The 13,637-nt window shown below is 40.4% G+C and overlaps 1 protein-coding gene across 1 annotated transcript in view; it reads right to left on the minus strand.

Annotated features, from left to right (window-relative positions):
- Positions 1–1,391: 1,391 nt before the first annotated feature.
- LOC124802609 (transmembrane protein 192) overlaps positions 1,392–13,637 on the minus strand; it is a 29,059-nt gene continuing 16,813 nt past the window's right edge. Inside the window, exons 6-7 of the mRNA XM_047263496.1 lie at positions 9,419–9,530; positions 1,392–1,780 (exon numbers count right to left, since the gene is read on the minus strand). Coding sequence (XP_047119452.1) covers positions 1,648–1,780; positions 9,419–9,530 — 245 coding nt within the window. The 3' untranslated portion in view covers positions 1,392–1,647. The remainder of the gene's footprint in view (positions 1,781–9,418; positions 9,531–13,637) is intronic.

Raw genomic sequence — 13,637 nt, forward strand, 5'->3', positions numbered from 1 at the left:
TTATCTTTCTTTGAAAATGTATTTATATCAAAGAATATTGCTTTATTTTTGCGAAGAAATAATGCATGGTAGTTACTATTTTTCCATTCACTGTCAGGTGTTAGCAAACAGGTATGAAGTGAGTACTCCAATCAAGCCAAACTTGCTTGAACATCCCTAACCAATAGCATAAGACACTCACATAAAAAATAGGTGTAACTTAATTAAGATGATCTCTTATTGGACGATTGCTGAATGAGATTAATGATGTAGTGAAACAGAGCTCAAGAAGACCTTGCTGGAAACAGTTATTTTTTTCCACTACATTTACTGACAATGTTGAACAAGACTTGACTGTGGACTTCACAAGAGAGCAAGAGATTTGATTATTACTCTAAAAGAGGCTCAATTTAACGAATTACTCCAGGTATCGACTGCTGGCAACATTAGAAAGTGAAATCACTCAATTTGGAACAAGAGACAATCTAGCAGTAGATGGAAAGAACTAATAAGAAGAAAATATGTATGCAGAGAAGATAGTGAGAAATTGATGGAATTATTATCAGATTTGTAAAAAGCAACACAGAAATGGAGGAGGTAGACTATAATAAAAGAAAAGAAGAGACATTAAAGCTGAAACAGAAAACAAACTACATTCCCATCATACATTTAAACATGTGTCACCTATTAATTTGAAGATAGTTTTCAATGTTTGGAAAGCAATTGTAACAACCATTTCTTGCTTTCCAAGACACATTTGTTGGCCACAAAAACTTTCCATATGACAAAATATTGAAGTCTCACTTACACACACAATTGTATCCATGAATAAATCCAGTTAAAACATATAAAATGCACTAGCCCATTACTCTATAATGCTTAAGTCACAAACAGGCTGAAGAGAAGAAAATAAAATTACCTATCTACTGACTGTTCTGACACAAATGTTCAGTGGGGTTTTAAAGTCAAAAAGTTTTATCCAATATTGAAAATGTTTTGCTGTCAACAGATTAAGGGGCTGTTTTGAATATAGAAGGTAACTAAATCAATCTGTGGGCAATGCTGACATAAATATGTCAAGCCACTTGTCTCTTGAAAAGTGTGCTCAGCAGTAAGAATCTCAGTTTCATATTTTCCAGCGGATGGGGTTTTGATCTGATATGTGTGTAGAACACACTAAATGTTATGTTACTTAAATATCTTCTGGTTATTAATGGTATTATATTACATGTTAATAAAATATATATGAAAACATAAAGAAACTGCTTGGTTGACATGTAACCTAACAAAATGTAGCAGCCATGCAGCTGCAAGCTTGCAATAATTTCTTCACTAGTGGAACAATGAAGGCAAATTCTTCATATCCAAAATTTCTTACCACAAAATATTTATTATTACAAAATTTCTGTCCTTTATTATTTACACATTTGATGTGTTCAAAGTGTCTAACTATAAAATAGGAACATCATCATTTCCCAAAGTTAATATCTGATAATAAATTGCTTTCTTGTATTTACAAAAATCTAAAACCAAACACATAAGTCATAAATATTTAAGTCAGTCAATGTAAACAGTCATACAGATTTCTCTACTAAAATATACTTTAGTCATACAAAATTGTAGGCTAATATTTTACAGTTTAAAAAATAGGAGAAAAAATGAGAGTAACTAATCATGACTGGTATTTGCTCGTGACGAGAGAGCCATCACTTTGCGGCTTAAGCGAGCATTGTGCTCACGAAGATGTGTTATTACATCTGCCTGGCGTTCTAGAAGATCTTGCAGATGATCACTGTGTATCCTGCAGGTCAAAAGAATCTAAATCAATTTCAATACAGAAGATGTTGAAGCAAGGAATGTACATCAATCATTTGAATACAATTTTTAGTTACAAAGATTCCATCCTATAATGCATCCCATACCCTCCCCTTCCCCCAAAAAAGAAGGAAGTTTCTTATGGATGTATTAAAATTACATCTTGGACTCCTTACCTTTCAGTTGTTCTATCTATCTCTTGATTTATTAAATTCCATTTTGCTTTACACAAGTGTATCTTCACATACTTCTCTAAGCTTAAGTGCAAGCCATCCAGAAAAAAAGGCAGAAGAACCTGTACTTAAGGAATTAGAGTCCCTACTTAACTGGAATTATTTAGTTCAGTATATTTCATTATATCTGCCTAAATACTGCTCCCTCATTCATTAACATTATTTGGTCCAATGTATTACATTATACGTCCCTAAAGACAACTGTTTCAACCTTCTTTCATTCTTTTTTTCTGTGTCCTTTCAGAATCCAGCAGGAATTTCAGTTTCAACACAATGAAGTTAGTGTCAGTGCCGCCTATTGCAAGACTTCCCTTTAAAGAGGGTAAAAAAGAGGCTGGACAAGAAGTATCATGCCATGCTATGGCTCAAGCTCTTTCTCATGCACTGTCCTCACTCACTCACATTACAATATTGTATCAATACCAGAATGATGCTGAACATGTTTAAAAATATATCTATAGCCATATTTTGCAAACTACTGATATGAGAGTAGGAAGAAGCATATGTTATGCAACTGTTGGTTGCAATGACGATATATTTGTGTATGTAGGGTGATTTGTTCCACCGTGTACAAACTCTAGGAACTGATCGATGAGAGGATATGGAACAAAAAAAAGGTCTAATGAACTTATGCCTGGAAATGCACAGTTTCCGTGCTAGAGACCATTCATTCAGTCATAAATTGTTACAGAGACCATGGTCTAATATATGCTGTACCACGCAGTCACAGTTACAGTATGTGTTGAAAACAGTTTCCATGTTCCTCAATGCATGTGTGTATACACCGTAGCATGTTCTATCTGACGCGTTCACATCGGCCAGGTTGCATCTGAAAAGTGTCAAAGGCAGCATAATGGGCTCTACATACACAATACTTTTGAGATGGCCCCATAACCAGAAATCATACGGGTTGAGATCCGGTGAACGAGCAGGCCATGCAACTGGGCCCCCTTGTCCAATCCACTGACCACGGAAGACACAATGGAGATGCGTCTGGACATTAATGGTGAAGTGGGCTGGAGCACCATCACGTAACGGCCACATAACCTTTCGAATTATCAATGGGGCATCTTCCAGCAGGGATGGCAAAATAACCCACAAGAAATGTCAATAGTTCTAGCCTGTTAGGCGACATGGAAGGAAGACCAGTACCAAATTATGGTCGCTAATTGTTCCGGCCTATATATTCTGGCTGCACTGATGCTGATGATTCGCTTCATCATGTCATGGGGGTTCTGCATACTATTCCACAGATGACTGTTATTAAAACTGAAGATATCACTCTGCATAAAGGTGGCCTTATCTCTGAATAGGATGGATGACACAAATCCTGGAATCATGGTTACTTGATGAAGAAACCAATGACAAAACTGCTCCCAATGTGGAAAGTCTGTCACTAGTAGGACCTGCATAAGGTGTAAGTGATAAGGATAGTAACAGTTATTGTGGAGAATGTTCCACAAGGTCGTCTGGCTTACCCTGTACTGGCAGGCCAACTGTCTGGTGCTGACATGGCGGTCGCCTTCCACAGTGTTAATCACATTTTCCTTTCGGGTACGTCCTTCTCAATTTCCAGCTTCCTGAAGCAACCCTGTCTCAGACAAGCAGCAAAACACTGTTGCAAACATTTAATGCTGTGGCTGTTGTTGGCGGGGACAGGTCTCCTGATACAATCTTGCTGGTTGCCGTCCATTGCCATTTGCCTTTCCCTAAGTAAACACCACGTCAGCAAGTTCTCGATTTGAATATGGAATCGTTGAGCGCAATGCTGTATCACATCCACTATAAGGTGAGTCAGCAAAAGAACTGAATCAGACACATCACCACCAATTATTATGGCAGGAGAGGATGCTAGGACATGCTGTATGAGGAACAGTACCATTCTCTAGGAGGAAACCATTGCATACTGTAACTGTGGCTGCATGGTACAGCACATATTAGACCACAGTCTCTGCAACATGATTGAATACATGGTCTCTAGAATGGCAACCATGCATTTCCAGGCATCAGTTCAAGAGACCTTTCTTGTTCTGTATCCTCTCATTGATCAATCCTTATAGTTTGTACACAGTGGGAAAATCACCCTGTATAGAGCCAATTTTCTCCACTCTGGACATATATAAAATGGCTGTAAATATAAAACTTACTGAACACACAGAGAAGGCACCACTTTTCAAATAGTTGCTGCTTTTCCAGCCACAAGTCTGCAAGTAGTCTGGTTGAAATAGTTCCCCTGTTAAGGAGTGTCTCTTCAATATTTTGAAGACCAATACACAGAGAGAGAGAGAGAGAGAGAGAGAGAGAGAGAGAGAGAGAGAGAGAGAGAGGGTCGGGGGAGGGGGGGGGGGGGTTGGGGGAAGAGACCAAACTGTGAGGTCATCGGTCTCATCGGATTAGGGAAGGATGATGAAAGAAGTCAGCCGTGCCCTTTCAAAGGAACCATCCTGGTATTTGCCTGAAGCGATTTAGGGAAATCACAGAAAATCTAAATCAGGATGGCTGGACACGGGATTGAACCGTCGTCCTCCCGAATGCGAGTCCAGTGTACTAACCACTGTGCCATCTCGCTTGGCGAGAGAGAGAGAACAAGGTATGGAACAAAATATTTTTTTTTGTAAAACTTATTCATGATGTCATTCAAATCACTTTTAGAGACAATATTTGTCAAGGCATGATCATTAGTGATGACTTATCTGAACAGCTGCCTATGACCAAGCATGCGCTATACTAAAAGACAGTCTTCATCCAGCCTCTTACTTAGCCATGTTTCAGCTGGGTTAACAAGTCTTCTTGGCTATGGATGCATCCCAGTTTGGGCTTGGGGCTGTTTTTCATCACAGTTTTAACAGTTCAGAGCAACTGATAGGTTTCACCTTAAAGATGCTCAGTGTGACACAGCAAAATTATTTCCAAACTGAGGAGGAGGCCATCATTATTTATATGATCAAGAAATTTTATGTTTTTATATATATATTGTGGAGTTTCAACTTGTCATGGATAACGAGCTGCTCTTCACCCTCTTTAGCCACTTGGCGTATCTACTGGACATGACAGACCACAAGCTGCAATGATGGGCCCTGTTCCTCAGCTGTTACAGTTACGAGATTCACTTCTACCTGATAGCTCAGCACTTCAACGCAGATGCCCTCTCTTGTTTCCTATGGGTTCTGACCCCTGCTTTGACCAGAAAGAAATCCTTTATTCTTATTTCGATGAGGAAGCTGTGCAGGCAGTGGATGGCTTTCCTTTAAAGAACTCCCATATTGCTGACATCATTAGCACAGATTCTTTTTCACCAAGCGAGGCAGCATATCCAGGTAGGGTGGCCAGAATGGCCTCCAGCATGGACATAGGACCCTGTCCGTAATTATTTTGTGCTGATCCACAGACTGATTCTTATTAACAGTGTGATCTTGTTGGTCAATCTCACATCCCTCCAGAGTGACATCCTTCAGTTCTTGCATCACAGCCACTGGGGAGCATCACCCATGAAGATACTTGCTCGCTGCTATGTCTATTAGCCAGATGTCGAATGACAAAATGAACACAGTTGTGTGTTCCAAATAGACACTCTCCAGTGGTGTTATTTGCTGTGGCTGGCACCCATGCAGCCACGGAAACAAGTTCACTTAGATAATGCTAGCCACTTCTTGGAAGTATTTTGATCGATTGTAATGGATGCATACTCCTGCTTCCCATACATCATCAACTGCTGCCCCATGATGACAGAGTCCCATATCTTTTCCATTGAAGTTCTTCTCCACACACTGGTGACAGTTAACAATCCGCAGTTAATCTCTCAGACCTTTCAAGACTTGTGGGCAGCAGGGCCTGCACCTCCATTGCACCTGTGTTCATTGGGGAGACAGTGTCTCATACTGACCTTTAAAACACAGATAAAGAAATACATCAGGGGTACTCCAATGGAAGAGGCACTCACACTCTTTCTTAGTTTCTAAAGCTGGAGCTGCTGCATGGATGCCAGCCACACACCTTGCTGCACCTCCTGCTGGTGACCCCTTGCGCACCTCCTGCGTCACTGGGACCCCTGTCTGGGTTTGTGCCTTCGCTTGTCATCAGTGATGTATTTCAGCACTGGTCCATGGGAAATGGAGTCAGCATGTCTTTATACTACAGATGGAAGGCAGCCTGGTGGCCAGCCATCGCAATCAATTACATCTTTGGGTGGGGGATGCACACAGCCCAGTCCATCTCATACCTCCCACATCACTCCACTTGTTGGATCCTGATTTTCTGTTGTCTCCTCTGCCTCTTGGGCATACCCTCCCTCTCTTGACTGGTCCCTTGCATTATGCTGCCCTTTGCTCCCAGCACTTCACCTGCTGTTTTTTCCCAACCCTCCGCAGGAGGGGACTGGTGGCAAAGATGTCCTTCCATGAGAGGAGACACTGAGTGGACCGCTCAAGGCATCTCAGCACATTCCTGCTCCTGATTCTGAGGAACTGGATGTTCACATGATTTCCACTCCAGCAGTGGGGGCCCTGGTGGCTGTAAGTGTGGAGTTTGCCCATTGCAGACTCATCAATGTCAGAAACACTTCCAGCCCTACTCTCCAGTTGCTGCCAACAGAGAGATTCTGTCTGTGCATTGGTTGGTGGCCTCTTGATACCCGAGAGGCAATGGACAGCACTTTCTTCACCACAGTAAATGGTGCAGTGGGGGAGTGAAGGGGGAGGGGAGGGTGGGATGCCTGGTCAGCACTGACACAATGTCTTCCTTGCCCCCCCCCCCCAATGGGAAAAGGACTGTGGTAACCCTCCATGATACCACTTGTCATGTACTGGTTCCACTGCTACCACAACTGCATGAGCTGCCAGTGCAAGCCATCGCTACTGAACTTGCCTGTGCCAGTGCCAAGTGACAGAGGGCCAGCTGCCAGGAGCTGGCATTATCAAACGTCAGAGGACAGAGCACTGTCTTCCAACCTGTGTGTGCCACTGCCAATCAACACAACCATGGCTCACCAACACACAAACAAACAACATATAACACAAGAGCGAAGAGCTCTATCTTTCATTTCGTTATTGTACTTCAAAGTATTTACTTGGACTGTGCTCTCAGGAACTAACTGTGAATTGTATTGTGGACTCAGCCTGGGCTGCACTCGGGAACTTGTATGGAATATCGAATTTGTGTTATAATTAAAACTGTTAGGACTCTTAAGTGCGTATTTACTTGTCTGTGGGTTACTACAAGGATCACAGCAACTTGCTGTCATGGAAAAATCACAGTTTGTGTTTTAGAAGATTTCCACTGTGATTTAATCATTAATGTACAGTAGTTTTATCATAATGTACACACTGATGAAATGAATCATGAGAATATGACTGGTCACTGAAAGGACAGAAGGTTAATGTTTAATGACTTGTTCGTGAAATGCTCATTAAAGACAGAGCACCAACTCATAGTGGATAACAATATAAAAGGCAATCAGCTGTGCTCATTTCAAAGGAAACATCCTGGCATTTGACTTCACTGATTCAGATAAATGACAGGAAACCTAAGTCTGGGCGGATGGATGGGGTTTTGGACCCCACTACTTCCAAATGTGCATACTGTGTCAAAACCAATGCCCCACAATACTCAGGGGCATAATACTGAGGCCCAAAAACTATAAATATACTGTACTATGATGCTTGTATGAAATGAAAATAAAGGTGGTGGTGTGTCAGAAAAATTCATATAGGTGTAAACTGTAACTTAATTTTCTACTCCTAAGAAGCATATGCCATGGAACAAACATTGCATCTGTAAATATGTTGAATTTTAAAAACAGTTTAAGATACAGATTTCAAAAAAATGGTTCAAATGGCTCTGAGCACTGTGGGACTCAACTGCTGTGGTCATAAGTCCCCTAGAACTTAGAACTACTTAAACCTAACTAACCTAAGGACAGCACACAACACCCAGCCATCACGAGGCAGAGAAAATCCCTGACCCCGCCGGGAATCGAACCCGGGAACCCGGGTGTGGGAAGCGAGAACGCTACCGCACGACCACGAGATGCGGGCTACAGATTTCAAATTGTAGCTTACTAGTAAAAGCAAAAGAATTTCTATTGCTGTTAAAATGGCATAATAAAAAAGGGATAAAAACAAAGGGATTTTGAGGTGGTGGGAAGTAGTCTTCGATACATACTTGTTATCATTCGCTTATGACTTTTCCTGTGTTTTGCATCATCATTTTCGTGTGCTCATATTCATAGGTTGAGTCAAACCTTGAAAAATGCAACGTACTATTGAAAAGTACTATGCCGTCAGAGTCTGTGTGGGACTCAAAACATTAGCTACAAAGACATAGTTCATGATTCAGAAAGTGTATACAAGTGAAAGCCTATAAAAACTGCTGCTTTGAGATGACACAAGTACTTCAAAGATGATTAAGGGAGTGCGGGATGTGAACTCCATACAGGATGCACCATCCATCAGCAGGAACAGGGACAATGTGCAACATGCGTGTAATATATTGAACTCAGCCCAGTGGTAAGCCTTCAAATGATCACAGACCACAAAGGAATTGATAAAATGACTATGCACATCATCTTTACCTAGGATTTGCATATGAAAAAAATCTGTGTCAAGCTCATCCCAAAATAATTGACACGACTGAAGGCAAAACTGTGTGCTTCTTTGTGGAGTTCTTTTACAGCGCCTTCAAAGAAAACTACAATTTTTTTGATAATGTGATAACTGCTATAAATGTGGGTTTCTGAATACAACCTCCAAATAGCATGCACTAGCATCCTCTCACTAAACAAAGACTCGAATGAGCAGTTCAAAGGCCACAATCATGGTCTTCTTTGATGCGAAAGGCGTGGTCCATCATGAATCTGTATATGAGGGACAGAACATCATAGCTGCTTTACACATGGAAGTGCTGCAAAAACTGAAGGGAAGGGTGAACTGAGAGATGCTAGACACTATTCCCAATTGGATGCAGCCACTAAAGGACAATACCATGAGACTAAAGTTTTGATGTGCTGCTTGAGGGACATTTTGCAAAAGTTCTTCTGGGCACCTTTCAACTTGTCAGAAGTGTGTTGATGCTGAGGAGCCCTGCTTTGAAGAATTTTAATTGTTTGTAGCAACATCTTCAGTATACAGTTTTCCCCAAATTTGGACTCATTACTTTTTACAAACACCCTGTTCATAAAATGGACATTAGATGGAAGATATTAAAATCTGGAACATAATTAGCAAAGAAAAAATTCTCGACAACAAGAATTTTTTGTCAGAAAGGAGTGGAACAATATTCTGCAGCTCATTAAAGCTTTATGAATCACATTTCTGTAAGAGCCCACTTGACAGATAATGAATAGGACTATTTATAAATACACAGAGAATACTAAGTAAAAAAAGTCATGTACATACCTGTAACCAACTTCTGAAGCACTACGTTGTCCTTCTGTTTCTCTTTGTAACAGCCATTCATCACGTTGCGCATCAGGTAGAGGACATTTCTTGTTAAAGTTGTACACCTTTCCTAGTGCGCGCAGAGATATTATGCCATTACAGTATGCGTAATAATACAAATGAATGTATAAATGCTTTTACTTTTCAATGTTTCAAAGCAGAGAGAAAGCAAATCAATATGAGGTCATTCTGAACCCCATTATAACTACTTAATTTTCATAATAAAAACTGGCTCCAAGTTTGCAAAGCAGATAAAACAATAATTCAGCTATATACATTACTTTTGAATCTTATCCGGGCAGAAAAATCCAAAAGTGAATGCTAGGAAAAAGACTAAGGAAACGAAGATTTGTTTTGGATGCTAATTAGGAAAAAACTGCATAAGCAAATATGAGTAAGTAAGCTAGGATACTGTGATACAAGAGGGACAACAAATATGTGTGGGGAACAAGGGAGCGGGGAATTAATGGGACTGTAGTCATAGTCTCACAAGTAATGATGAACAATGTAGTAACCATATGCAATGCAATTCTAAAGAAAGAATAACATGTTGAGAGAGGAAAACTCAACTTGTAACAAAGCAGACACAAGCAAAGACGGATTGGAGATTGAGGTATTTTGAGAGTAGGTTAAACCAAGTAATTGAGGAAAGTTAACAAAACAAAAGTATCCAGTATGAATTTTCACTTTGCAGCAGAGTGTGCACTGATTTGAAACTTCCTTGCAGAGTAAAACTGTGTGCTGGAACAAGATTCGAGCCTGGGATCTTTGTTTTTCTGAGCAATTGCTATGCTAACAGCTATCCAAGCACAACTCATGTGCTGCCATCACAGTTTTACTTATGGGTCATGAGTCATAGTTGGAGAGCTGTCAGTAGAGTACTTGTCCATGAAAGGCAATGATCCCAGATTCGAGTTCCGATCCGATACACAGTTTCAATCTACTGGGAAATTTCAAAATAAAAGTAGATGACAAAGATGATACAAACAGATATGAAACTAAATTAAGCATTTCCAAATACTGTCTGTATGAAACACTACTAACAATTTTAGATCTGCAAATATGGTTCTCGGGTTTGCCGCCAGATCGTATTGTGTAACTCGCACAATATTTCATCGATGCAACTGCTCGACATCATCAGGTGGTGGTAACTGCTGCTGTCACTGCTGCAGGGTGTGACTGATGATAATTGCATGGCAGCATCGGAATACGTCATGCCGGGTGCAGGAAATACGCGTGCGTAGGAAGACGCTCGTAGTTGGGGGAAAGTGGTGCTCCTGGTGCCCCCTGCTGTGAGCTGCTGAGACATGGCCAACAGCATACACGAGTTTGACGAGTTATGTAATAAGAGAGGTAGATTACTGTGCACTATGGCATTTTTTATTGAGATTCCTTGACAAGTAAACTGTTCCAACATTTGCTAAATTTAAACATCATATTGAATCTGCGGCCACTGTTAGAATTAAATGACATGCGAGTGTAGCCCTAGTGAGAGAGAGGGTACGTTATACAAGACGAGAACTGCACATGGTATCCACAAAATTGCTATCACTGCATCTGAAGATCTTTTCAAAACTCTCAGCATTATTCTGGGATTGTATGGATAGCACTACATGGGCGCCAGCTGACTGGTCAAAACAACAGGCTAAGGTCCACCAAAGTCTCAAACCTCCTTCTTTCTGGTGGTATGTAGATGATACTCTTGTAGGTGTGGCCCCATGGAATAGACATTATCGGTGTTTCTCCGGCATCTGAACTCACTCCATCTCAATCTACAGTACACAATGGAAGTGGAAAAGGATGGCATCTTACCATTCCTGGATGTCTTAGTCAGCAGAAAAGCTGATGGTACACTGGGACACAGCGTCTATCACAAATCAACTCATATGGAGCTATATTTGCAGGTCACATGTTGCCATCATCCTGCGCAACACGGTAGTGTCCTACACTCTTTGGTGCATAGAATACGCAGATGCTGACAGTCTCCCTGGTGAGCTACAACACCTGAGAATGGTATTCCAACAGAATGGCTATTCCGATAGGCAGATATGCCATGCATTCCGATCCAAGCAAACTCAAAGCAGGGATGTAAATGAAGATGTGGAGGCACCCACTGCAACAGCATTCTTGCCCTATTTTGGTGGCATGTATTCGAGAACAGAAAGAATCCTCAAAAAGCATGACATCAAGTATGTTTTTTGGCCACCAGCAAAATTTAGGAATTTATTGTGCTCGGTCAAAGATGACCTTGGCATCAGGAAACACTGTGTGTATAAAATCCCATGTCAATGTGGAAAATCTTATACTGAACAGACATGGCGAACCATGCAAGAACGTTGCGTTGAACACCATTGTCATACATGCCTGGGGCAACCTGATAAATCAGTGGTAGCGGAGCATTGCCTGGACATGGGACATCATATGCTTTATGAACAGGCAGAAATTTTATTCCCAGCGTCATCTTTCTGGGACTGTGTTGTTAAGGAGGCCATCGATATCCATATGGCGGACAACCTTATCAACAGGCATGCAGGGATGCATCAGTGAGAACAACAAGCAAAATGGAAGCAAAGGAGGAAATTTTGAACTAAAGACCAATAGCTTTAATTCTCAGAGTTGGCAAGATATTTGAGTTTGTGAGGCTAGCTCAGATTAATGCCTTCTCCCATGAAACAATTTTCAAGTAGAACCCAGAATATTTTTGGAAAACACCACAACAAATATAAGGTTCTTATGGCACTTCTGCACTCTATTTTGACAGAGGGAAGAATGAAGAGAATATATTTTCAGACTTCACAAAGACATTTTATCTGGTCAGCTATGTACTGTTTTGGAAGAAACTAATGGCATCTAATAACAATTACCTCATGTTTGCATATCAAGACAATTGTGAAATCGTAAAAATATGAACTATCAATGCAATCAGAAGAAAATTAATATTCAGCCCATAATTGAAGCAGCACTGCACAGTGTCCCACAGGCCTTGATTTTTGTATCAATTCTATTTCTCATGTATGAGGCATGTTCACAAAGTAACCCCCCCCCCCCTTTTGTTTCAAATGCTCTTTTTCAGCTTTTTTAGGGTCTCACAATATTTTTGTGCAGTGACAGTCTCCCCCTGAGCCAGAAATTTGACCGAAATGATGCCCTTTCAGTCGCAAAACACTGACGTCATGAATTTTTTGGCCAAAATTGTGGTTTTGAATTTTTTAGCAGATGTGGAATTGGCATGATGCCACTGTGATGTCTGTCTTTTTGTCTCAAGCATGTAATGAGCCACCCATGTTTCATCTCCAGTCTCAATAGAGCTCAGAAAATCCTCACCTTCTATTTCAAGTTGCTCATGTAATTCGCCAGCGCTACTAACCCACAGTAATTTTTCTTGTGCTGTTCTGTCAGCTGTATCCAGATCTATCTTGCACACAGTTCCCAGTAACCCAGCGTTTCTATGAGTGTGCCATATAATAGAGTTCTGTAGAGTTGTGGAAACAGTGCAGAAATTTCACCCACTGTCAATCGGCTGTCTTCACGAACAGTTTCCTCTATTTTTGGCACAAACTCATCAATCAAAATGAAAGGCCTTCCACTCCTCTGTTCATCATGAAAATGTTTTTGACTTCACTTCACTCATTATACCGCTCAAACACACTTGTTCTGTTCATAATACCTTCACCATAACTGTTTTGATTCACGAAAAAATTTAAGTAGGTATTATTCCTTCCATGAGTAGGAAAAGGATCACAGCACGTGTTCACCTTATAAACAACTATCTGTTGTCTTTTGAAGTAGTTGAAATTAGTTATGGTACCGTTTCCATGACATAAGACTGAAAATGCAATAAAAGAATTTTGTATTTAAAAACCATAAAATGTTTTTAAAAAATTTTTGCGAACCTCTGTGAAATAGATTACTATGACATAAGAAAAAAACACAGCTATTTCAAACTGAGGCATTCTACCAAAATCCATAACTTGGAGTCTCAATATGGTACAAGAAATTATTGGATTACATATACACACACAATGAGGAATTACTTAAAGCTAAATTAAAAAACATTTCTCATAACCAAAGGGACATATTCGTCAAAGGAAGTCTCAATTTTTAACAGTTTCAGCAACAGACCATGAATAATTGTTGAATCACAGAAATTGTAAGTTACTAGCACACATAGATTACT

This window comes from Schistocerca piceifrons, chromosome 1 (genome assembly GCF_021461385.2).
Source record: "Schistocerca piceifrons isolate TAMUIC-IGC-003096 chromosome 1, iqSchPice1.1, whole genome shotgun sequence".
Lineage (NCBI taxonomy): Eukaryota > Metazoa > Arthropoda > Insecta > Orthoptera > Acrididae > Schistocerca > Schistocerca piceifrons.